The sequence below is a fragment of the Hemibagrus wyckioides genome, linkage group LG19, assembly GCF_019097595.1.
Source record: "Hemibagrus wyckioides isolate EC202008001 linkage group LG19, SWU_Hwy_1.0, whole genome shotgun sequence".
Taxonomy (NCBI): Eukaryota; Metazoa; Chordata; class Actinopteri; order Siluriformes; family Bagridae; genus Hemibagrus; species Hemibagrus wyckioides.
Genome location: NC_080728.1, coordinates 8363873 through 8390928, shown reverse-complemented (window position 1 = coordinate 8390928; position 27056 = coordinate 8363873). Strand labels below are relative to the sequence as shown.

The window sequence follows — 27056 nt, the reverse complement described above, 5'->3', positions numbered from 1 at the left end:
ACTGTTGTTGGCTTTTGTTTCAATAAATTGTTTGAGATGAGGAAATCACCATTGCATGCTTCTACTTAAATGCCTTACTTTCATGATATAATGTTACTGTAGCGTGAACTTTTTCTACACATTTTCCATAAATTTCACCCAAAAGCCAAATATCCTTAATTAGTGTATTTTGAACTATTTTCAACTGTTTTGTTTGTTTTGGCAGGAGGGCAGATATTTGTTCCTGTCTATTTGCCTGTCAGAACTGAACATTGCCTCATCTGTAGCACTCCCAAGAACGCCTCCCCAAGAACGACTCCCCCAGAACGCCTCCTCAAGTACGCCTCCCAAGAACGTTTTAAATTCTGTCCTGGGGGCAGCACTGAACTGTGGACTGTTATTGTAGGAACTTTTCAAGCTGCTTAAATAGGTTGTAAAATCATTCTTAATGTGTGATCTATTAATCTTCCAAGAAAGGAATACTTAGCATTCCAATGAGTGATTAACTTCAAAAGAATAATTTCTTTTACGATTGTCTCATACCATAAACCGGCAGCAGTTTTGGAGGCACAGAGATTTGTTTGGTACACAAAAGTAATTCCAAACAGTTTGACCACCAAATCAATCACCCCTAGCACACCTGTTTTCAGACTCAGATTCAATATTGCAAGGCTGTTTGACAGGACAACAGGAACCCTGAAAACCAAGTCCAGTGCCACATCTCATTTTATCTCTAGGCCTCTCTTTCCACCACTGAATCTACCTCTCCTCTCTCACGTAAACAACCAGACAGCAGGGTGGACCATTCTGGCAAACTTTCTATCTAACATAACATTTCATGCTTTCACCAAAAAGTAATAAATAAAATAAAATAAAATAAACCCACAGACACCTAAGATATAGTATAATGGTATTTGTATTTGGTTACACACACACACACACACACATGTATATATATGCAAAACAGACCTTATACTGTATATATATAAGGTCAGATGGTCAGTTTTGCATCTGGTTTGGCCATGTGTGCCTTTTTAAGTACTTAGGAGGACTGGCAGACCTTGAAGGTGATAAGCTCAACCAAGGCACATGAGCTCAACCAAGAGGTCTACAGAGCTAACCCATGTGGGAGGGACCTAAAGTAAAAGCTATACAGTTATAAAGTCTGCAGAGATTTGGACAGAGCCTAGAGTAGCCTGCACTACTCTTGTGGGTATTAGTAGATATTTGCCAATCAAATAATAGGTATAGATAGAACTAGAAATCTATTTTCACACTTTGTGTTTAGTGCAAATCAATGAACAGAAGTATACCTCTAAATCTACTTGATGTCTTTAATTACATGTGTGAAACACATGCAACTTCTGGGTCAAACCCACTGAACAACAAAGAAATGCTGATCAACTGGCTTAGGTGTGTCAGGAATACTGACAGTATTAAATTACACTGGTTTAGTTTATGTATGCATTTATTTATGAATCTTTTATTTGTTTTCTTCTGATTTGTCAACATTTTTTATATTCATTTTAATACCATTTCTTAAGTAAGTCTTCACTGTTAACAGGTTTGGGGGGGTGCTGATTTTTTTCATTTTTTTCATATACCCTTTTGTGTGGTGTTTTGTTAAGTAGGGGTGTTTCTCAAAAGCATGTTTAAAGGTTATGAGCCAAGACTACACCCATAATTAATTCGCTTTTCTCTGTGATAGAGACAGCGTGATAGGAAACCAGAGGAGGTTAACAAAGAAGAAGGTGGAGCTTCAGGTGTTCACAGTTCACAGTATCACAGTATGAGACATACAGAACTTCATTTACAGCCTAATACAGAAGTGTTCAAGTCTTGCTCCTTGCACTGAGATAATTGTCAATTTCTGAATATGATGAATCCGGTTCACAATCTGAGATTATTTTTAGGCTTTGGAAAGTTGGGACTGATCAGAACAGTGTTTATCGGCTTAGTAATGCTGGTGGTTTTCACATATTTTGCAGTTTATCGGGTTGAACACAAAAAAAAGAACGCAGATCTTGGTGAGTAATGTACTTTTTATCGTACTTTTAAAAATGTATTTGTTTATCATTCTTAAGATATATATATATATATAATAAGGAAAAATTAACACCATCCCAGAAACTATCCCACAGATTAAGCAATGATAAGCAGTGAATGACATTTTTTCTCTTTGGGGTTGGCAGATCTGTGGTTTTATTTCATATTAAATTCTAGTGTTTATTTTACTTTTGGCATGGGCCAAATATATATATACTACAGTATGACTCCCTGCTATGGTTTATGCAATGCTGAAGTAGTAAAAGCCATCTTGTGTGTCTGGAATAATGTGCATAGCTATGTGATTGCTTAATTCCCAGTAGCCTGCCACAAGAAACATTACAAAACTGTCTTCTAATAATTGCAGTCAAGTGTCAAAAATGGGGGATGAGGGCAGATGTGCAGGTTTATTTTATTTACAGTGCAAAATAAATTACATGGATGAAACAGTAGCTGTGGCTAAGCAAAGCAGACATACACTAGAATACAGGAAAACACAACAATTCGATCAAAGATGGACACAACAAACACACTCACATATCAAAGAGGACTTAGACTAACAATGGACAGAAAAAGAGGGTTTAAATCAGGTGGCTAATTACCTGAGTGACTATTTACATAACAAAACAAATAATTTAAAAAGAGTTTAACTAAAATGTGGAGGGTTGCCCTCTAGAGGTCTGGCAGGGAAGTGTTCAAGGTATCTAGAACATTTTCCTCAGATTGTGATTTTTGTTGCCTTACCTCTCGAGGTCAGGAAACACGTAGTGTGATTCCATACCCTATACTCTAGTTATTAAAAGTCATATATTAAAATATTATTAAATAAATAGATAATTCCCACAGGAGAATAAAGAAATTAGGCAGTAGCACTCTTTCCATTCTTCCTATAGCTAGCTTCCATATAGCTATCTGATCTCATATACGTTAGTTTTAACAGTTGAAGGTTCTGCAGGATTTAAAATGTGAATGTTTATCACAATTATTTATACAGCAATAAAAAACACATTTTTTTTCTCAGCGCTAAACCTTTCTTAACATTTTCCACAAATTGTAAATAATAGAAAATAGCTGATAAAGAAAATATCAACATAAAACCATTTGTGTTTCAGAGTTTTGGGACCTTCCTGAAGATATAGAGTCTTCAGAGTTCAAGGTGAAAAAAAAGAAAATGATCATTTCTTTTTATACTTCCATTTGTTGGCATCACATTCTCCGTTATTGCAATGATTTTAACCTCATATGTCTCCTCTCTCAGATTATAAACAGTGGACAGCCAAAATGGAAACCTGAGGTGCAAAAACTCTCTCTTTTTTTTTCGCTGGTGAATGATTTTTGATTAAAGATATGACATTTGTACTAATTTGCAAACTTGTCATCTGAACAGTTTCTGGGGAAAGTGAACATGCACATTTTTGAAGACTGGTGTGGAGGATCTGTGGATCAACTACGGAAGAATGAGTTGTTTCCTATGTTCCCCCATGTTAGTGACACACACACAAACACACACACATACATACAAACACACATCATTTTAATGCTGTCTAGCTTGTTTAAATTGGTTAAAACGAATTTTATTGAGATAACATCTTTTATTCTTTGATTAATTTAGGAAATTAAATTTTAAATTATAAAGTTCAGTACTAATGCTGTTTAATAGAAAACATTAATAATAGAAGTTTGTAAAATGTGCAGCATGTTTCAAGAAAACCAATAATATTGATGGTTGGTTATAAGTTGTTTCTTTTATTCTGTCCATAGCAAGTGAAACAAAAAAGTAATATATATGAAGTACAAATGATTAGATGGCAAACACTAAAAATAAACATTGTATAGGAGCAATATTTCCAGCAACATTTCCAACATATTGCTGCATGAATAGTCCTAATAGCTGTAATTATAACATTACTTCACTTTTGGTTTCATTTAACAAAACACTTTTCATCCTCACTATTAAGGAGCAAAATTAGCATGCTAAAAGAGCTAATCATAATGTCTGCATGAGATGTAAGCTATTTAGTGATTTTTATGAAATTTACTGTGTATATTCTTTAAGAAAACAGCTATACCAACTATGCTAACAACTCACTTTAATTGTTCGCAATTATATAAATTAAAAAATTCAGCCCTTGAAATCCTTTAACACAGTCCAAAAGAATAATTAATGGTGAATTCCATAATTTTATCCAGATAAGCAACATTTATCACTAATTCAATCTGTTTTAAAGCTACAGACCTAAATGTATAATGTGCCATTGTGATTTCAGTCACGCACCACAATCAGAAGGCTTGCTGTCTATCCCGGTTGGGAAAACTATGGGCTGAGAATCTTTGGATACATTCATCCTGTAATAAATGGTGTGTATTGCTCCAGTAAAAGCTTGTGAACTGGTTTTTAAGATGAAACATTCAGTTTAAAATCCAGGCAAACTTTTTTTTACACTCTACATCTTTAATGTGAGACAACGCTGGCTCTGATATCATCTGATTGCTCTGTACCAGGAGAATACATGTTTGCCATCGCCTCTGATGATAACTCAGAGTTCTGGTTGAGCTCGGATGAAAGCAGCAAAAATCTCAAACTTATGGCTTTCCTTGGCAAGGTAAGAATTACTGGTCTGAATATGCTCTTGGAATCTTATCTTAATCTTATCTTATCTTATTATTATCTTATATATTTTTTTATTGTTAAAAAGCCATCAACATCAATAACATTTTGATTGATTTTGTCAACAAGGTTGACATTATTTAATAGGGTTTGTAAACATTTATCTGCAAACAGACTTGTTTGCATCAGAAACTGAGGTAGATTTTGGGTTGAAAAGCAGAAATGTTCATGTAGATCTTATCTTATCTTATCTTATCTTATCTTATCTTATCTTATCTTATCTTATCTTATCTTATCTTAGCTTAGCTTAGCTTAGCTTAGCTTATGGGCTACTCCATCAAATTCAACAAAGCACCATATTGCAATAATAACATATTTATCTTGGATATAAGCAATAAAATAATAGAATAACAGATATTATTGTCCAATTATTATTAGACATATATATATATATATATATATATATATATATATATATATATATATATATATATATATATGTACTAACTAAATGTATTAATATGTGACGTATCCCATGACTTGTTGCTACTGCACACTGTTGTTCAGGCAGGAAATGAATGGGCTGCACCAGGGGAGTATGAGAAATTTGCATCTCAGATATCAGATCCTGTGGAGTAAGTAACATATTTTCTGAAAGTCTTTTGTTATTCTTGTTGCTTTTATTATTTCTTACATAAAATGGAAAACAAGACCATTACTTTATTCCTCTTTAGGCTCACAAAAAGGAAAAAATATTACTTTGAAATCATCTACAAGCAAAGTGAAGCAATGGATCATGTGGAGCTTGCAGTATGAATCAGTTTCATCTGGATTGTTTTTATTTTTAATATATGTATGGTGGATCGGGGAAGCCCAGTTTTTCTAAGAGATTTTTTCTTTTCACATATTTCCAGTGGCGTCTCAACAAAGAGGAAAGCAACTTTGAAGTCATTACCTCAGAGTATCTGTCACTCTACAGTGGTAAATTTTAGCACTAGCAAAATTATTCTCATTACAACACTATACAATGATCTATCTGTACCACATGACACTATTATATTCATGAACTTTCAGTATAATTTTAGTCATACAGTGAAATGCTGTACTGAATTGAACTCATCTAGGGAGTTACAGTTAGGACAGCCTAGGTGTGTTAGTTTCTGAAGAGTAGTTTTGCAGAAAATTAAGACTCCCTTATCTGATATTATTAACACATTAGTAAACATGAACAGATCAGGGATTATAGCATTAATACATCATAAGTTATATTTACCATTATTACAGCATCCAACACTTGCATTAATGTGTAAAGTAATAAACCAAATAAGCCAAATAATTAGCATTAACATTAATCAGTGGTCATGCTAACAATGAGTACATGCTATATTAGTGTATTATATTGAATAAATAAGTAAACTATGTTAATTAAAGAACCTTAATGCAAACACCTATCAATATCAGTAATATTTTGACTGATTTAGGCAACATTGTTTAATAGGTAAACATTTATTTGCAAACATAGATGTTTTGCATCAGAAACAGGTATTTTAGGTTAAAATGCAGAAATGTTCATGTGGGTCCATATACTAATCAAGCATTAGAAGCCATATGTTAAGCTCTGTGCGAGTTCCTATTTCAGTAAAACCCAACAGATAATTATGACCCAAAAGTCTACACTCATTCTCGCTTAATTCTGAATAATATTTGGTAAAAGGAATCCCCCAAGTCAATAAATGTAAACATATTTCTTTTCTCTGTACAGATGAGTCTTCTCTGCTGGCAGTGGACAATCAGATAATCCCCCAAACAGCAGCTAGTCGAAAACTGGCCCCTGACCCCATATCTAAACCAGATGTGGACATGGTCAAAGAAGACCCACGAGACACCATCTACAAGAGTGAGTTGAGCAAAATTTCTAAAATCTAATTCTTTATCAGTGGAATTTGCTAGAATCAAAGGTATTCCATGGCCGGTTCACAGTTCATTCCTGCAGAAAGAGGGTGAGCTAGAGGTTAGCTGCCACCTCAGTAAACTCCACAAACTGTCTGTGTGAGTTTAGCTTGTTCTCTCTGTGTTACTCTGGGTTTTTCCATTTGGGTTTTTCCATTTCCTCTACCTCTAGAAAACATGCTGGTAGTGGATTAGTGAAACAAAATTGCCCAAAAATTGCCTCATGTCCAGTGAAATAGGGTTAGATTCCAGATCCACCATGACTCTGGCCAGGATAAAGCAGTTACTAAAGAAAAATGAATGAATTGACCAGCCATCATACTTTAGAGTAAGAGTTACTTGTGAATTACATTACACTTCATCTATGTAAGCATGCTGAGTAGATCTTTAACATTTTTTTATTGTGATTTATGGATCCATGTTTGCTGGATCCACATTACATTGAAACGTTTTCTTAAAGAGGAATTTATGAGGATCTGTAAGTGTTTTAATGAAATCACAATAACTACATTAAACATAAGAGCACAATTCTAGTAAACAGGACAAATGGTAAAATGTGAATATCCACCTTAATAGTAGACAAAATGAAGCACTGAACTCAAACAAGGTGTTAAATATTGGTTGAATGAAGATAGCTTTTATTAAGGTGTGGGACTGCTTAACTTGGACATGTGATGATTGCTGTGACACTTACTTACATTGCTGTGAAAATATGTTGCCCACATATTTTTAAATGACTGTCAGTGCACATTTAAAATGTATTTTTCTAAATGATTGCATTAAAACATGAATTTGTCGATTTTTCTTATTGTAATATATCACCCACCTCATCTCTCTCTCTCTCTCTCTCTCTCTCTCACCAGTCCCACTGCTAGAGAATTCCATTGTGGAAAATGCATTTCCTAAATGTCCTTTCTATCCTATTTACTTATATGAAAACGATACCATTGAGCGATATGATGGTATAAATCATGTAAGTATAGTTTTATTACTATATAGTCTGTAAAAAAGAATACTTTAACCCAAGCTTTCTTAAAAGCAAGATTAAGAAATACTATAATAGCATGCAAGAATAATTAAAAGGTTTGGGAAAACCGGAGTTGATTGACACTTGAAATAAATTGTTCAAAATTTACAAAAACAATGCATCATACAGCATTTTTATTAGACCATTGAATAATCAGAAGCACTGATGCTTAGATTCTGTTAATTTTAATTAAAAAAAAAAAACAATTAAGGATGAATAAATAATGAATTGTGGTTTTGAAGGTTCGCTACTCGTCAGTGTACCCAAATGACTACACAAGGCTTGCTACTGAGGACATTAAGGCACAGATATGCTTTTACGAAAAGGATGAAACAGTTGAGCAGGGGTAATGTACTTACAATGTGTATATTAGTTACATATTTTACACCCTCAACTTTACTGTCATTTACTAATATTCCTGTGTTTATCTTTACAGAGGTGGGTTTGGTCCAATGCTAAAATTTGAAAGCAGAGCAGACAACGAAGGTGAACAAAAGTTGATCAAATTTTCATTTTTTTCTAAGGTTTCAAGTTAATTAAATAGATCAGTCAGTGTCCTAATGCTGGACTTGCCCTTCCACCAGAAGGTAGTATGAACAAGCCAAACTGGACGCAGATCATCAATGTAAAGCCTGTGGACTTCCATTCAAAGCAGAGTGATTTTGTTGTCCATACCTGCAAAAGAGCTGGAAATATCATAATGCTCCAGAAAGATGTCATGCCTATAATTAAAGCCTTCAGGAATCAACTGCTGTCATCACCGAACACCAGGTAGAACACAGATCACTCTGCTGTCTTGGCTTGTGAAAAATTTGTCTGAACTTTTTATGAAGAATGTTTATGTTTTTGCAGCGAACTGTTCATGAAACGAGTGTTAAATGTGGAGAGGAAAACAAAGGCTGGTGTGGGGAGTCGCTACCTGATGGAGATAGAGATGGAAGATAAAAAAGGGAAAAATGTTCTTATCTCAAAATATTTGTACTCCACAATGAACCAGAGAAATCCAGAATTACCTGGACTCTGCAGCCCAATAAACTTCGACTGGAACCCAGAAGTAAAAGTCCATGTTATTCTGACAGGTCAGAAATAAAATTTATTTTGATGGACTCAATTACTACTAAATGATTCCAAACTATCAATCATAAGATCTTGTGATTTCTTGATCATGTGATTCCCAAATCTCAAATGTTTTTTGCCATTTTGCAAAAGTGTTTATCACCTTTGCATCACTTTAGTTAGTTTAGATAACCTGGATTTAGTTTGTCACGGACTCTCAACATGACCCATGAGTCAAATAAATTTGAAACTATGTAATGATTAGGCATGAAGACTGATTGTTAGGCCATATATTAACCACTAAATGTCAGCAACCTCAAACTGGACCGTCCAAATAAAGTAAAAGAAAAAGCAACAGGTCATTTGTTTAAAGAGTGTGTACAGATAAGCTACTGTTGACATGGTTTAGACATTTTAGGATAGTTCATGACAATCTCTAGTGGATATACAATGAAATGTTTACACACCCTATTTAGATTGACTGCTTTACAAACTAAGCAGCTTATTTATAATGAAATCATTATTAATATTTATTAAGTAATTAAAAGGGGTTTCCCCCTACAACATTTATATTTCTTTTTCACTTCAATTTTTTTTGGCTGTCATACAACATTAAATGGCAAAGGCATTTTTTTTAAACTACGTACTTTTTTCTTATTTAGTTATATCATTTAATATATCTGTAAATCTTGCATTATGTGCATGCCTTATAAATGTGAAGGACTTGCTGTGATACATTGCCGGAGTATTCGCAGCACTTATAGTATTGCATACATCTTTTTTAATTGTCTGCATGCTCTTATTGATGTCTTACCTTCCAACAGAGTTTTTAACTAATGTGATTCTTAGCTCTTGTCTTAATGAACCAGAATGTGATCATTAACAAAGGCTTTAAAAAGCACTTCTGTAATTCATTCTGTATAGTCGTCTTGGGCATTTGCCAAATGCTGTAAATGTAAATGTGAAATATTGCAAAGCTGTTCGCATTGCTTATTTATGAATGGCAGTAGCAATGTATACCATATGGTCTTTGAACAGAGGAAAAGTGTAGAAACCATGTTACTGGATTTACTATTTTATATCCACATGAAACTGCTGAATTCTATTTCCATACTAGAATGAACAAGGATACATACTTACTAATTCTTTAATTAATGCATGTCATGTTCCTTTCCTTTTTAGTTAAAAACCAGGGGAAATGGGTCATTCACTTCATTAATGAAATGCAGAGGCTCTATCAAGAAACAGGAGACAAAAACTTCAATGTCATCATCGTAGACTACAACAGCACTGATATTGATGTAGAGAAGGAACTGAAAAATGCTAATTTACCAAGGTATCGTTTTGTTCAAAAGATATCAACATTTTTTTATATTAGCTATCTAAATAAGAAGGTCAGATTTTGAAAAAATATTTTGGCTCAGTTTATGTTATGTGTGCATGTGTTCAATTTCCCCTCCACATGAACAGCTACCAGTTTAAGAGCCTGGATGGACGTTTTGCTAAAGCGCTAGGAATTCAATCTGGAGTTGATCTTGTTCAAGTAAGCAAAACCTTTCACTGTAACAATTTTAAAAAAGGATGTACTGTATAAATTTGTACATACATATAAACCTTTTCTCACTAATTCGTTCCTTCAGGATGAAAACAGTATTTTATTCATGTGTGATCTACACATCCACTTTCCTTCATCGATAATAGACAATGTGCGCAAGCATTGTGTCCAGGGAAAAGTGGCATATGCTCCTGTTGTGATGAGACTGGGATGTGGAGCCACGTTACATGATCCCTCAGGTACTCATATTACACAGTTAGAAAGTGAACAGTATCTAATTATCATTAACACTAAAGCAGATCTATAAGTTAATTAATGGCCCATAAATTCAAAACACATAGCCTTAACCCAAATTCTCAACAGATCAGACAAATCAGAATACGTGACAACAAAACCCAAAATACCCAACGTTAGAACGTTAGAAGCAAAATCCTAAACAAATTATTTCAAAGACAAAGAGGGCAGGTCTTTACTCGAAGATTATTCAGTTGTTAGATATTAGCTATAGAACACGTTAGCCTGAGAGAGCTTGACTGTACAAGGGCAGTCAAATGAAAATCTTTACATGGCATTAATATAAACATGCTAACATTAAACACTCTCTGAGAGGAAGAGATGTTATTCAGAAAAAACAGTAACTTCATAACATCGTATTAAAGTGTTGTTACATGGCTGACTGAATAACAGACTGAAAACCTGCTATTCTTTTTCTTTGTGACGTTTTCTTTCCTTTTGCATTTTGTTTTAATGTTGATATTTTTCTGAATTTGCAATTGTGTTTTTTGAGTTTTGCTATTGTGTTTTTAGATTGGTTCTGCACTCACATGTATTGGTAGTATGGAAAGCTTCTAGCTCTGAGTGCAAATAAGTCTCCAGAGCTTTATCTGAATTTTAAAAGCTTATATCAAATATGAAACCTTGAAATATTTCATGTGACAGGTTTCTGGGAAACTGAGGGCTATGGTCTGGTAGGGATTTACAAATCAGACATGGACCGAATTGGAGGCATGAATGTTAAAGAATACACAGACAAGTGGGGAGGAGAAGACTGGGAGCTGCTGGACAGGTATGGACTTGTTACAACATGTGGAAGATCACGATTTGAAAACAAGTATGATTTTAGTTAAATAAAACCCAGACAAGATGAAGAGGAGATCTTGAGGAAAATTGTGAGAAACATATGCTCTATTCTAGCAGATGTTTCTTGTGATCAGTCTTACTACCTCTAGAATGATACAAAACATATTTCACAATAATAGTGGGGCAGGTCAAATTTTCCAAGCAAGTACTGTAACTATGCAGCAAATATCTTATGTTAATGAATGTTCTTCAAGATTATTCAAGCAGTGCAGACTACAGTATCAGTCACAGTGCTTTCTAACCTACATTTGCATGATGTTATCCATTAACTCCATTCCTCTCATCTACCTTTCAGAATCGTATTGAACAAGCTTGAGGTAGAGAGACTACATCTGAGGAATTTTGCACACTTCTACCATTCCAAACGGGGCATGTGGAACATGGAGTGATGCTTGGACACTCGTTTCTTGTCTGGCTTATGACAATAGGCGATGGTGAATATTGTATTTAGAGTCTGTACAGTAATATTTATATAAGGTTTGGGTAAATCTATTCATTTTTACCTAACGTTTGTACATTTTGTAGCCATTTTTCACATTTTACAATAATGATGATGGCATTAGAACCATGAAGTGAGGCTGTGACTAAAATCTACAAAATAGGTACCCTGATTATAGCTTCCTATTATTTGCTTTCTGTATGACTTTACATCAGAATCCTTTAGTAAGTGCACTGTGCATTAACATTTTTTTCATTTCATTGCTGGAGGCTTGTCATCAGTTCTCATATCTTGAAATTCATCTGCACCCTTTCATGTGTCATCAATTCTACTAATTACCACACCCTATGTAATAGCCCATTTGCATAACATCCAAAACCTTAAACACACTTAGTTACAGTAACTACTTTTTCCTGTTCAGGATAGCAGTGGATCTGAAGCCTACATGATATATGAGCTTGTTAAATATATATTAATGACTATACAGTCTGCTACAGCTGTGACGTGGCAATGCTACTGCACCATTATACCATCCATACCATTCATCTTCACCTCAGGACCAGTTTTCCCATGAGGCTCCAGGTCCATCAGAAACTGACTAGAATAAAGTAGTTACTGAAAACAAATAAATGCCCTCTGTATCCAAAAGTATCTCTTGGATTCATCCTAGACATGATTAACCCAACTGTGTTTAGTACTCTGTGTATGTTTACTAGTCATTGAGGTGGGAAAAATAGTGAAGTGGATGATAAAGAAATCAGCTAAACTTCATTTCTTTACTTTGTACATATTTGAGCCCAGATATTCCACAATAAACTACACTGTGAATGCCTGTTCTTGTAATTTTCTTATAATAATAATTGTTATTAATAATTTATAATGTGATAATAATGCATTGTTAGTATTATTATTATTATTATTATTATTATTATTATTATTTCTAGTAGAAGTAGTAATAGATTTGTTGATGTTTAATTTTCTTTAAATGGCCATTAGCATTTTGATTTCACTGAACAGTGCAATATGCCAATCAGCTAGTAAACAGACAAACTCGAAAAGTCAGAAAAGGACAAACTCCTCTTGGGATGCACTAAAGACCAGAGTAGAACATGACAGAGATATCATCCAGACACTTCTGTAAGCTCTGTATCTTCTGTCCATTATTATACTAGGATTAAACTATTAATATATAAGGGTTTCCAGACCAAGCTTAGCTGGTTCCTGAGCTAGTGATCTAGAGCCTTCAAAGCACTTCTTAAATTGCCCTCAATTAGGCATATACAAAAAGCCAGAACTGTCAGTGCAATTTGAGAATCAATTATTTTGGCTGACTCACCAACTAGTTATCACAAGCACAGTAGTACTTCCTTCTCTAGTGTAACATCATGCACAGCTTTATTATTTTTTCTCATATATTGTACAGATTATTCAGTTTCATTGTTAAGTGTAGTGTAAATTAAAAAAAAAAACCCTGTAAATGTCATTTTAAACTTGTGTATGGTTGTTCATTTAAGTGTGGTTTAATCTGTTCATTGCTGTTAACATGGTGACTGTATTTTTACTGGTTACTGGTTAATTACTAGTCTGGTAAAAACTTGGTGTAGAGTACTTTGTTTTTACTTGAATTTTAGTTGTAATTGTCTTCTTTTATAAAGTTCTTTTGAACATTTTCACTGCTTGCATGGTTTAAGCCAATGCTCACCTTTATCATGACATGGCAAACCTGTTTATTTTAAATAGGGCAATAGCACATTATCAAAACATGTTCAGCTTGTTTGACTTCATAGCGAGATTTTTATGAGGGTTTGTCCTGCACCCTGCCTGCTTCTAAATGGTATAGTACATGCCTTCATTGAACAGAAAAAATCCTGCTCTATTCTTTTATCAGTCATGAGATATTAGTGATTTTATGAACACTCAATATTACTGTACTTCCTGTATTTCTTTCCTAAAATCAGGGTCATGTAGGGATGGGCCCAACTAAATAAAGTCAAAGAACTTTTCAACTGAGCCGACAGACACCCAAGCCAAACAACATATCCACCCAGGGAGCAGTGTGCTTGCGCCTTTCATAATTATATAGGCTCAGCAGAGATTATGACTGCATAATTAGTTCATTGAATCAAGTGACAGATAATGGCTAAAAATGTTGGTGTGCCACCAGAACAGCTTCAGTGAACCTTGACAGAGATTCTACACCTCTGTGGAACTGTGCTGGAGGGTTTGCCTGCATTCCTCCAAAAAAAAAACTGTCACTCTGTGTTTTGATGATGGCAGTGGAAAGTGCTGTCTAAACCACTGTTCCAAGAACATCTATAAGTGATCAGGGTTGAGGTTTGCTAACCAGTTAGTGAGCCCCTGTCCTCTGTAGACAGTTATCCTAGAAGATACCAGTGACATTTAAATGAACAGGAATATGGAATTTGGCAGTCACCCACAGTGAGTTCCAGAAATTCTTTGAAGCCTCCAGCAATAAAACATCATAATATTGATATTCTATGACAAACACAAAGTGCTAATTTAAGTACGTCATGAAGAGGAAGGTCTTGAGCTATCATTTAAAGATAGCCAGTGACAGTGAGTGGTTTGGACATCAAGGGGAAGTTCATTCCACCACCTCGGTGCCAGAACAGAATACACCCTTGTTGCACGCCCAGACATTTTGTAGTCATTAAGGATAATAGAGATGAGGTAGAGGGGAGGTATGTGAGAGGGTCCGGGGTATTGTTAAAGGGACGAGGTCCAACAGGCAGGTGGTGGGATTGCAGGACAAGATGACTTATAGGATTTCCTCTGTTGATAGAAAAGAAAAATGTGTAGAGAAAAAGAAAGCGAATTCTGATCATGTAGTGTATAAGTCTGGGTAGGAAAGAAGGTCTGGCAGATTGTTTCAATCTTTCTATCAAGAAAAGAGGAAAAAAGTAATCAGCAGTCAGGGAGAACAGTGAGAGACGATGTTGTGGAGAATCTTGTGCAGAAGCTTCCAGGGTTTCCTTGTGGAAAGGGGGCTTAGCAGAAGCCACATTAGATTGGAATTAGGACAGCAGAGAAGAGAGATCAATATTTAGTTGTAATTTCCTTCACTTTCTCTCTGCTCTGATTGTTGCACGATATCCAGCAGCCAGGAAACAGAATGAGAAAGCTTCCAGGGCTTAGAAGATAGAGAGCAAAGGAAAACCATGGAAGAGGAAAGTAAAGAAAGGAATGTGTCTGAAAGGGTCAGCAGAAAGGAAAAGGAATCTGTCTGAAAGGGATGATAGGATTCAGGAGGCTACATAGGAAGGGGCAATAGACTGGAGACTGAAGACCAGGTCCAAGACATTTTTCCCTTGTGTGTGGGAGGGCAGCTGTTGAATGTCAGGGATAATGAATGCATAAGAGGGTAAAGGCAAGAAGACTGGACTAGACTGAAGAGCACATTCATTTCTTCAAGAAAGTCTCCAAGGGGACCAGGGGGGTGGTCAAGGTGGACAACAATGATGAGAAGGTTGGCTGGAGGGGTAAATGTAACTATATGGAGATGTTGAGATGAAAAAGGGTCACAGGTGTGAAGCAACATCTCCAAGACAAAAAAAACCCCTTTATCACCAACCCTGTCAGTTTCACATGCATATCCATCTGAATAGAAGGGTTTTGTCACAGTTTAAAGGTTTGAATAAGTAGACACAAACCATACAAGAAATCACTATAGCTGTGTTACTCACCTGAATAACTGCCCCAAAGCTGTTGGTCAATAGTCAGATATGGACCAAACACTTGATATTTGTGTTTTGAATATTTACATTAGGTTTAAAAAGAAAGAAAATGGAAGTTAATTAAATGAAAGATGGTGCTTTGCACGACACTGAATGCAAATATGTCAATAATCCTGGCTTGTGGCTCCCTAGGCAATAGATTACACCGTCTGATAAACTGCAGTGTTGACAGATTAATTCCTCTAAAAATGTTTAATCTATAACAGTATGAAAATATTTGTTTTATGAGTTCAAAGTCTCGTAATCTGCACCTATTGTGTGATGTGGAACAAGAAGCTTGTGTAATTGGTATTATTTAGCAATTCAAATGAAACAGACTTATTTCAAGGCTTCAATGAACAGATTTCATTTTCATTTTAACATCAATACTTCATCATGTTACAAGTGTGAGCGCAACATACCGATTCACGCAACAGTTAAAAAAGCTATTTCTGTTTCAATAAAGAAATTATCACTCATGCTCAATGCCTCACTGAAGTGTCTGTTTTCGGCGCTTATTGGGAACTACGAAATTTGAAGCATGTGGAGTTACATGTCAAGATCTTATCCAACAGCTTCACATTGTTAACAAGCAACATTCGTTTATAGCAAGTGCACTAGAGTGAAAACTTTAACTCTATTCCATGGGATTTACACTTTTCATGTGAAATAAACTTTCAGAAAATACACTTTCATTTTAATGTGAACACCTGCAGATCTGCACATTCATACATTTAACCAATCAGATCAATCAGCTCATGATGTCAAACATGTAATAGATGCACAATGAATATAATAATGCAGGTCAAGAGCTTCTGTTATAGTGTTCACATTAAACATCATAATGTGGGAAAATGTGATCTCTGGGATCATGGTGTTGTTTCCAGACAGGATAGTTCGAGCATTTAAAAATAAGGACTCTTTACACTCTTTCTAGAAACTCCAGTAACCATTCATAATGCTTATTTGTTTATTTGTTATATTACTGGAGCCTATAAACTGAAACCAGTTTCCTTTTTCTCATTCAAGGAGTACCAAAGAAGTGAGTAGTTTGAGGTTCATTAAAGACACAAAATGTGGGATTACATGTCAAGATCTTATCCATCAGCTTCACATTGTTCTCAAGCAACATTCCTTTATAACAAATGCACTGTAGTGCAAACTTTAACTCTATACCTCAGCATTTACACTTTTCCTGTGAAATACACTTTTAGAAGAATGTAACATACTATTCACTCACAGGCCACTTTAATGTGAACACCTGTAGATCTGAACATTCATACATTTAACCAATCAGCTCAGCTCATGATGTCAATCATGTGATAGCAGTGCAATAAATATAATAACGCAGGTCAAGAGCTTTTGTTACAGTGTTCACATTAAACATCATAATGTGGGAAAATGTGATCTCTGGGATCATGGTGTTGGTTCCAGACAGGATAGTTTGAGCATTTAAATCAAGCACTTTTTATACTCTTTCCAGAAACTCTTAATGGTTACCATTAACCATGGGTAAACATTCTTTGGTTCTTTCATTCAATGGTTATTTGTTTATTTGTTACATTGCATATTACTGGACCCTCTAAACTGAAAGCCAATTTATAGAGTTTCCCTTTACTCATTCAAGGAGTACCAAATAAGTGATTAGTTTGAGGATCATTAAAGAAAAAAAAAAGTGAAAAAAAAAAAATAATCAGCTTCACAAGCAAGATGTTGAGGTTCTGTTTGGGAGTGACACGGTTGGACAGGATTAGGAATGAGTACATCAGAGGGATGGCTCATGTTGGACGTTTGGGGGACAAAGTTAGGGAGGTGGTTTGGACATATTCAGAGGAGGGAGAGTGAGTATATTGGTAGGAGAATGTTGGACATGGAGCTGCCAGGAAGGAGGCAAAGAGGAAGGCTGAAGAGGAGGTATATGGATGTAATAAATGAGGATATGAAGCTAGTGGGTGTAAGTGTTGAGGATGCAGAAGATAGGGATAGGTGGAAAGAGATGATTCGCTGTGGCCACCCCTGAAGGGAAAAGCAATTCCTTTATAATCAGTGCACTATAGTGAAAACTTCAACTCTGTACTACAGGATAATATATACTTTTCTTGTAAAATACACTTTCAGAATAATATTTTTAATATATATATATATGTATATATATATATATATATATATATATATATATATATATATATATATATATATATATATATATATATATATATATATATAGGAGGACAGACTTTCTAACCCAGCTTTCCTTTTAGTTCATCCCACCTTCAATCAACATAAATCCACTGATTTCAATGCTGCTTTTAATTTCTGCTACTGTACAGCTGCAATATATAATTCTTTGGATGTCTTTTGGATGTCTTATATCATGTGGATATACAGTATATGTATACTTAGTGATGATGTGGGAAAACTATGTGCTGTTAACAAAGCTATTTACTATGTCTGATAAAGTCCCATAGTTGTAGCTCTCTTTTAAACCCAGGCCTCACATCACTCAGCATGTATATCTAAATCACTGTAAAACTCTTAGGAAGGAAACCCTGGTACTCTGTAATACCTAATTATTTTTCTAGATTAACATGAGTGAGGAATTTGAAGCTGAACTATCTATTTAGATGATTAATTGCACTTTTAACACATATAGTGAGCTGAAAAGTTCCCTAGAAAAGTTCTGTTTCTGTGTGGAGTACTGCTTTGACCTGCAGCATCTAACAAACTATACACACAGCTCCATCTACAGGACAAATACCAAAACACTACATTAATAACACTTAATATACCATAAGAATACAGATTTCATATACATGAAAACTCTGACACTGCTGTATTACTCACACATCAATGACCTGGCTTAAATAGAGCATTCATTCAGATCTGATGTTGCCAAAACGTCCGTGGGCAGCCACAGCCTGGCCTTAACTATTCTTGTGCTCGCATTTCAACATTCATTATCTCTGCTTTTACTTCATTATCTTTTCTGTCTTTCTCCTTTCTCATATTTCACACTCAAGCTCATGAGCGATGGTGGTTGGCTTGTTAACTTCTATTATTAGATTTTCTGCTGCTCCTCATTCACAGACACATTTGGACTGGCAGTTCCAATTAGAAAATAATTTGACATTTTAGATTTATGAGCAGGAGAACATGACTTCTCTTGGTTATTATTTCAGGTGGCCAACAATTTCAGTGAATCCAGAACAAACAGTAACGATGTCATGATCTGCCATTCCATTTTTAAGTGGTTAGAAAATATTTATCATTAACTATTTGGTGACTTTTTAGCTGGTGGTTAAAGAATCAGATCTGGCATATGTTTTCTCTTCTGGTTGTTTTGTCCACCAGGAGGCACTGCTTTTTTACAGAAAGATAAATAACTTGAAAGAAGAGCTCGATGCTTGGAGTAAAGCTTCTAAACAGGTTTAACTTGGACAGGAACACTTCTGACCAACAATGTTATTTAGAGTCATCTTATAATGACTTACAGTGATATCTTCTGTATCCCTACTGCTGTCACTGTACACACTTTGCTTGTATGAATGACATTTCATCATATGTCAGACACTCAGTGCTACATGGTGAATTGTCATGCTGGACACAATACAGGTTTCGTTGGATGACCCCTGGTTTCATGTTGAGTTTCATCGTACCAGTTTGGTGAGTCTGTGTCCACTCTAGCCTCAGATTGCTGTTCTTGGCTGACACTAGAGGAAACTGGTGCTGTTGTACCCCCTCCAAATTATGATATGATGTATTGTACATACTGAGATGCATTTTCAGCTCATCGTGGTTATGCAGAAGAGTGGTTATTTGAATTACTTCAGCTTTCCTGTCAGCTTAAATCAGTCTGGCCATTCTTCTCTGAGCATTTCCACCAACAGAACTTTCACTCTCTGAACGTTTATTATTTGTTTTTCACACCATTCTTTGTTTCTGACATACTCAAACCAGTCTGTGTGGCACCAAAAACCATTTATGTGTATGAAGAGATGATGAACTAAACCTCTTGATCTGTATCTGCATGACTGGATTAGTGAATCACTTAATGAATGAGCACATATACAGGTGTTCCTAATAAAGTGGCCAGCGGGTATATTGAAAGGTAAGGAGATTACAGTGCGTGTGTGAAGCGATGGAATAACAATATTGGTGCTGTAGAGCTACATTCTAAGCATCTACGAGGGGGAAAATGCAGAAACTTTTCTTGGGCAATAGTTTTTGTTTGTTTTGCATTTCCATCGCTTAAAAGGGATTTAATAGTTACGTAAAAAAAGAAAAGTGAGAGTTCCATTATTACAATTCAGCAATGTGCTAAATGTAAAGGAGCTCAAGACTGATACTGTGTTGTTCTTCATTATACATATTACTAACGGTGTGTAGAAAAAAACAGTCATGTAACCCAATAAAAACGTGGGAACATTTAATTTGGCCAGTACTGCAGTGTGGACCCAGTACAGATTTAATATAAAACCACTAATTGGTTTCACTAACATATGGGAAAAAAAGAATAAATAGAAGAATGACAGGAAGGAAGTATTTCTTTTCTTTCTTTTAGTCTGGGAAGCATTATAATTTCATCCTTTTATTCACAAAGTCATTTTCTTAATTACCAGTCTAGGATTCCAAAACCCAGTTTATTTAAAGGCAACAGACAAACATGAACGTAACAATTTTATTTAAGGCACTACAAGTAAATATACCAGTATGAGGCCAGGATGAGGTAGAAGAGAAAAGAGCTGTTTTTGGCATAGCCATTTGAGTTCATGGAACCAGAAAGTGAACACTTTCTCTACAAACAGATGTGTTTCAGAAATAATTCAAGGTTTAAATGTTATAAGTAAATAAAAGTACTGTTATGGCCTGAGAAAATACCTGCATAATCTGAAATTCTGGATCAATCACTTTCTGAAATAACTGACTTCACGGAAAACAAAATGGACAGAAATGAAAACTTAACACAGAGTGTGTCTATGCTAAACTTAAAATTATACTTTAGTTAAAATAACAATTAGTTAAGGCCTTAGGGATTCAAGTTTTTTTCCAGTTGTAAAATCCTGCTTTTTACTTCAAATCTTAATTATTCATGTTAAATTTTAGACTGTCACAATAAACTAAAGCTGGAATAATCACATGTCTGAGCTTTAACCCTAGTGGGAAAAAAAACGTTCTACGAGGGAACAAAAAATGTTTCCAGTGGCCATATTAAAAAAAAATCTTACAGGAAAGAGCCACTATTTACTTAACTTTACTGTGCACTTCTAGTGTAAATTTGTTGCTTGATGCTGAGCTGTGTTCTGCTCATTATCCTAAAAGGATATCGTTTGTACAGTTATAATGGTGTTTAAGACTTTTTAAACCCATTATCCACATAAAGGCTTACGGTTAGACACCACGTTCCGGGATACAACGCAGGTACAGGATGTAGTCATCCATACCCGGCTTGTTTGCAACAGTTTGAGGTCTACGAGATGACAACATGACAGAGTAGATCAAGGACCTTGATATTAGCATGAGCAGAGTGTATAGATGAGGAGGTGGAAGAACTACACAGACAAAAAGTGCTGCTGCAGTGCTGTGGAGATGAAGCAAGGACTTCCCAGGTGCGCCACAATCAGTGGCTAGTCTAACAGCATTGTAAGGAAACTATTTTATATTCATTATAAAACAAATTTTTGATGTGACTGGATATTACATATTCATTAAAATATTGATATGCAAGTCGTTCAAGGTGACTTTTATGCTTTTTAGTTTTAGACAAAACTGGCAAGATGTCAAAGAAACTATGTGTGGAATTCCACAGTCAAAGCTGCCAGGCCTGAGACAATTTGCACTTTTATATCAGCTGCCTAGAGTTTTGGTTTTCTTTACTCCATGCTCATCTGTAGGCATGACAGAGGAAGACAGACCTGTGTTCCATTATGAGCTCCCAAAGCACAGCCCCTCTCTGATGAGGCAGTTCTTTAAATGCAATATTCAGAGTCAGTTGCTTTCCTTTCATGACCTTTAAAAGGAAAGAAAGATCCTAATAAACTAAAAAAAATATATCAAGACAAAAACATGGCCCATGTGGCTGTGCAAGTAAAATGTGCACCTTTTCATTCAATCAGCAGTCAAATCAGTCATCCGTCTCCTCACAGAAGGAGTGTGTGAAGTGTGAGGGCACTAAGTGCAGTGATGGCACTTGGCAGCAGAGCCGCACCGTAGTTCTCTCTGTGTCTGGCTTCAGGTGATGGGCAAGTGGGCTCTGTTGCCTCAAGGATTGTAGTGCTGGCACTTTTCTCAAGCTGGAAGTTGTGTGTTAAAGCAGTGAATTTGTCCAGATCGTACGGCACTGACACAGTTTCTGTAAGCAGCTTGTATCCTGGGTATGTCACCTGCAAAGATGATGTGAATATTTCCAATAAACAGATACTGATACAGATAGTAGCATTGCCTTACACCCTGAGGACCTACACTGGGTCTGAATAATACAATCATAAGCACAGCAGAAAATATTATAAGCATAACTTATATCCAAACCTGTGAGATAAAATAAAGTATATTGCTTACATGACAGACAGCTACGGCATTATATGACTATTATGTGAGACTGTATCTGCATTAATTATTCTTGGACGTTAGTATGCAGTGCTTGCTAACAGCACATTTATTTAAGTATTTATTTAAGGTTTAAATAGTGAGAAATATACTAAAGAATGTCCACTTCAATTGTTAGCTTTGGGGACATCTATTTAGTGTGTCTAGCTTGGAACTGAAAGCTTTTCAACCGCTGGTGGTAGTGATATTTTTTCCATTTAAATACTATAATGAAGCACAATTTCTATACAATATAAGTGAATTATAACTATTATATGATAACATATGTTATGTTGGATAACATAAGAATGGATGATATTATCTTCAAACTAACATGCCAATTTTATATATATATATATATATATATATATATATATATATATATATATATATATATATAACATTTATAAGATTGTTATGAAGTCATACACTTTCTACAAGTACCACAAATTGTCATTGCTGGGCTGTTAGAAATAAACTAAGAAATAATTTACAGGATCTTGATTATTATGCTCATAATACCAATTGAACCTCAATGAATTTTGACATAAGTCTTTTTAATATTTGCCAACATTGCTTTCTTACATATGTACACAATGTTTACACTGTGGTTACACAAGTGTTACCCAAATTTCTTATGAAAAAACTGGGTTTGAGAGTTATTGGTTATATTATTTTAAATGTGTAAATGTATTGCAATGTGTTATTGCATGGCAATGAAAAAACCCACTTCAAGCATGCATAAACAGTATTTTCTTTTTTCATACATACTGTATAAAAAAGGCCACCAACATGTACAGGGAAAACTAAGCAATCTTCATGATCTGTGACACTTTTTGCTGCTGGATCAATAAGTATTTTGTCTCTTTAGCCCCATGTGGCAGCTTTCTCAGGGAGAAAACTTTAGCTTTGTCATTTACTGATGATCTGGCATGCACCGAACTTCATTAGACAATTAAGCAATTCCCTGATTCCGTTCTTTTCAGTCCTCCGTTGCCAAAAAACTACTTTGTCTACATCCTACTCAACCATGCTTCTTTAAACAGTGCATAATTTGTTCAATCTGCCAGATCTGACTTTCTTTAGGCTGTGTGTGTGGCTTTGAGCCCAGGGCGTGAATTACCCACTTTGCTTTAAGTGCTTTTCATTTCTCACTGAGCCTCATTTCCTGGAGCAAGTGAGAAGAAAACAAAACCATTTTCATGGAGCCTGGCATAAAGCGAAAAGTAGTGGTGCCAGATTCTACTTACATTCATTTAAGAGAGGAAAGGAAAGACTGTGACCTGGAGAACTGATGGTGGATATATGTCAACCCTATATTCCAGAGCGCACACTAATTTGGGAAAACAGCATTAAATGACAAACCCTAATCTTCAGAAGGTTGTGAGATCCAGTCTCAGCCCTTAACATGTCCTTACACTGAGGTGTAGCTAGAAGTCAAGACCTTAGAAGATAAACCTAGTTAAATCATTTCTATACAAAATTACTTCATTATGAAGCCCAAACAAATATGTGTGTGTGTGTGTTTTGTATTTGTGTCTATGAACTATCGAAGGTCAAAGTCATACTTATGATTACGCAAATTCAAAGCCAGATTAACTCTCCGGACTTGTTCTCACCGTTATGGTGTAGTTTCCTGGCAACAGCAGCCTGTAATACTCTCCGTTGTGATCTGTCTTAAACGGACAAAGATTCTTCCTCCCCTCTACCTCCACTGAGGCATTTTGGACTGGAGCTCCATTTGAGTTGAACACTTGACCTTTTACACCTAAGAAGAAAAAGAGATTTAGAGATTCTTTACTCGTTAAGGCATTGAGAAAGATTTTCCAGCACAGATGAATCAAACAAGCATTGTGGAGGCTGATTAGGACAGAAGGCACTAGAACATAATTATGGTAATTAACCCATGCTGGAAAACAAATTATGCTAGCTGAGTGATTACATGAGCTGCCTTAGTCTGTGATGGTTGAAAGAAGTATGTTGGGAAAGTTATGCTGTGACAGTCAAAGAAGGCTTGTTCCACTATCATAGCTTGAGTTTTTTTCTGCAGAAGCCATGCATTTCAGTTGATGATGTAAGATGTAATCTTTCCACTTTCATCAGCTTAATTTAACACTGGATATGTGGAGCAATATTGTGCTCATAGAGTGTCTAGACGTTGAGTTTAACACACTGTTCCCAGGACACTGTTTGTCTCTTGTGCGCCATAGTAATCTAATCTAGCTCTAATGTAAGAATTTACATGAAATTAAATCTAAATATAAACCAGTAAAATGAACCCATACAAGCTTAGGTATCATAATCTTCAAATCCAGTTTTTTAACCGATCAAAATCATCTGATGAACTCTAAAATAACATTGGAGGCATGAATAATTATGAAACATTTACATCAATATCTTTGCATATCTTGGATGCAAATGAAGGGTTTTATTTAGACATAGTTATCAGATAAACCCAAAAGAGCAAATAAAGAGGTGGTTGCAGATTCTGGGAAAGTTTGTTGAGGAAGAAATGAATAATAGCAAGAAACACATACAGTATGGGCATGATGGTCAGGTGTCCACAAACTTTTGGCCATACAGTGTATGTCAATGTCAAAGGTTCACTCTTAATTTAGTGTGCTGTTACTGACAGGAGTGATTATGCATAACACATAGGTTAGGGGTGTCCAATCTTATCTGCAAAGGGCCAGTGTGTGTGTTTGTAGGTTTTCATTTCAATCATGCAGAAGCTACACCTGATTCTATCTGTTTAATCAGCTGATCTTGGCTTTCAGTAGACTCAGGTGTGACTGCTGCATGGTTGGAATGAAAACTGTTGCAGTTTTTACTGATGAATTTACTCAGCACAGACAGTGAACTGGATCAGTCATCAAAGGACTTCTACAGGTGTAATGTTACTGACAGCAGCTCTTATGCATTAGACCTTTATCTGTGAGCTTAGATATGTAATAGTATCACTGGGTCATCGGACATCTGTTACAAACCAGTGAAGACAACTAGGTCATACTGAAACAAAAGGCTTTGTCATGACAACAGGCAATGGATACTATGTGGGTGTTGTGTGCTGATGGGTGTATGTGTAGTACCTAGATGTACTTGTTGCATGTAGGCCAGCAGTGCAGGCTTGTTGGCCTCCCACAGGTCTGGCAGTTCATGTTCTGGAGGGAACTTACAGCAAGACAACTCAAGAGTGATCTCTAAACACTGAGCCCAAACATAATTGTAGTCCTGCATCCCACCTGAGAGAAACAGAGAGAGACAGCATGTATACATACACTATATTGCCAAAAGTATTCGCTCACCTGCCTTGACTCGCATATGAACTTAAGTGACATCCCATTCCTAATCCATAGGGTTCAATATGACGTCGGTCCACCCTTTGCAGCTATAACAGCTTCAACTCTTCTGGGAAGGCTGTCCACAAGGTTTAGGAGTGTGTTTATGGGAATTTTTGACCATCCTTCCAGAAGCGCATTTGTGAGGTCACACACTGATGTTGGTCGAGAAGGCCTGGCTCTCAGTCTCCGCTCTAATTCATCCCAAAGGTGTTCTATCGGGTTGAGGTCAGGACTCTGTGCAGGCCAGTCAAGTTCATCCACACCAGACTCTGTCATCCATGTCTTTATGGACCTTGCTTTGTGCACTGGTGCACAGTCATGTTCGAAAAGGAAGGGGCCAGCTCCAAACTGTTCCCACAAAGTTGGGAGCATGGAATTGTCCAAAATGTCTTGGAATGCTGAAGCATTCAGAGTTCCTTTCACTGGAACTAAGGGGCCAAGCCCAGCTCCTGAAAAACAACCCCACACCATAATCCCCCCTCCACCAAACTTTACACTTGGCACAATGCAGTCAGACAAGTACCGTTCTCCTGGCAACCGCCAAACCCAGACTCGTCCATCAGATTGCCAGATGGAGAAGCACGATTCGACACTCCAGAGAACGTGTCTCCACTGCTCTAGAGTCCAGTGGCGGCGTGCTTTACACCACTGCATCTGACGCTTTGCATTGCACTTGGTGATGTATGGCTTGGATGCAGCTGCTCGGCCTTGGAAACCCATTCCATGAAGCTCTCTGCGCACTGTTCTTGAGCTAATCTGAAGGCCACATGAAGTTTGGAGGTCTGTAGTGATTGACTCTGCAGAAAGTTGGCGACCTCTTCGCACTATGCGCCTCAGCATCCGCTGACCCCGCTCCATCAGTTTACGTGGCCTACCACTTCGTGGCTGAGTTGCTGTCGTTCCCAAACACTTCCACATTCTTATAATACAGCTGACAGTTGACTGTGGCATATTTAGGAGCGAGGAAATTTCACGACTGGATTTGTTGCACAGGTGGCATCCTATCACAGTTCCACGCTGGAATTCACTGAGCTCCTGAGAGCGGCCCATTCTTTCACAAATGTTTGTAAAAACAGTCTGCATGCCGAGGTGCTTGATTTTATACACCTGTGACCATGGAAGTGATTGGAACACCTGATTCTGATTATTTGGATGGGTGAGCGAATACTTTTGGCAATATAGTGTATATAAATATAAAATCAGTTACCATGCAGACTCTAGAGCAAACAGGAAGCATGTAGCAAACTCTAGCTTCATATTCTAGCATTCTAGCAGCATTGTAAACATTTCAGTGACAGAATTATAATTTTGGATGTGTATTGTGAGAAACGCAGACCTTAACAGTTAACTCAGAGCCAAATATGTATTTGTAGAGGCTGTCTATATGCCCCACCTCATATTTATATGTGAAGGGCTTTTCGGGATTCCATTTCCAGTTATGTTTAGATTTCTAATGTTGCCTGGGCCAATGGAACAGAATATTTGTATTTTTGCAGATGTTTTCATGTTCTCAGCAAAGCTATGGGTTTATATACTATAAATACTAAATGCTCAAAATCTGACAATATTTTTAGAGCTGACTGCAGGTTGAAATGAAAG

The 27056-nt window shown here is 36.2% G+C and overlaps 2 protein-coding genes across 7 annotated transcripts in view; one reads left to right on the top strand and one right to left on the bottom strand.

The window, feature by feature from the left end:
• The first annotated feature begins 1766 nt into the window (after window positions 1-1766).
• On the top strand, window positions 1767-12650 carry LOC131370301 (beta-1,4-N-acetylgalactosaminyltransferase 3-like). 2 transcript variants are annotated; one of them, XM_058417552.1, is made up of 20 exons: window positions 1767-2006; window positions 3138-3181; window positions 3284-3319; window positions 3413-3508; window positions 4293-4383; window positions 4528-4628; window positions 5201-5268; window positions 5368-5443; window positions 5548-5614; window positions 6396-6530; window positions 7447-7556; window positions 7853-7956; window positions 8047-8096; window positions 8198-8381; window positions 8463-8689; window positions 9849-10002; window positions 10137-10209; window positions 10307-10460; window positions 11161-11287; window positions 11657-12650. In XM_058417552.1, exons 1-20 carry the CDS (start codon window positions 1856-1858, stop codon window positions 11748-11750), a joined length of 2142 nt encoding a protein of 713 aa, XP_058273535.1. In that variant the 5' UTR covers window positions 1767-1855; the 3' UTR covers window positions 11751-12650. The 2 variants fall into 2 exon arrangements, with proteins under 2 accessions (XP_058273535.1, XP_058273534.1); XM_058417551.1 differs by having other exon boundaries at window positions 8195-8381.
• Window positions 12651-20198: 7548 nt separating this feature from the next.
• The window catches only part of cpm (carboxypeptidase M), a 52374-nt gene continuing 45516 nt past the window's right edge, over window positions 20199-27056 (bottom strand). For all 5 annotated transcript variants that reach the window (XM_058417387.1, XM_058417389.1, XM_058417386.1 and 2 more), the window contains 3 exons: window positions 25206-25358; window positions 23736-23884; window positions 20199-21914 (listed from right to left, as the gene is read on the bottom strand). In XM_058417387.1, the coding sequence (XP_058273370.1) occupies window positions 21672-21914; window positions 23736-23884; window positions 25206-25358 (545 nt within the window). In that variant the 3' untranslated portion in view covers window positions 20199-21671. The remainder of the gene's footprint in view (window positions 21915-23735; window positions 23885-25205; window positions 25359-27056) is intronic.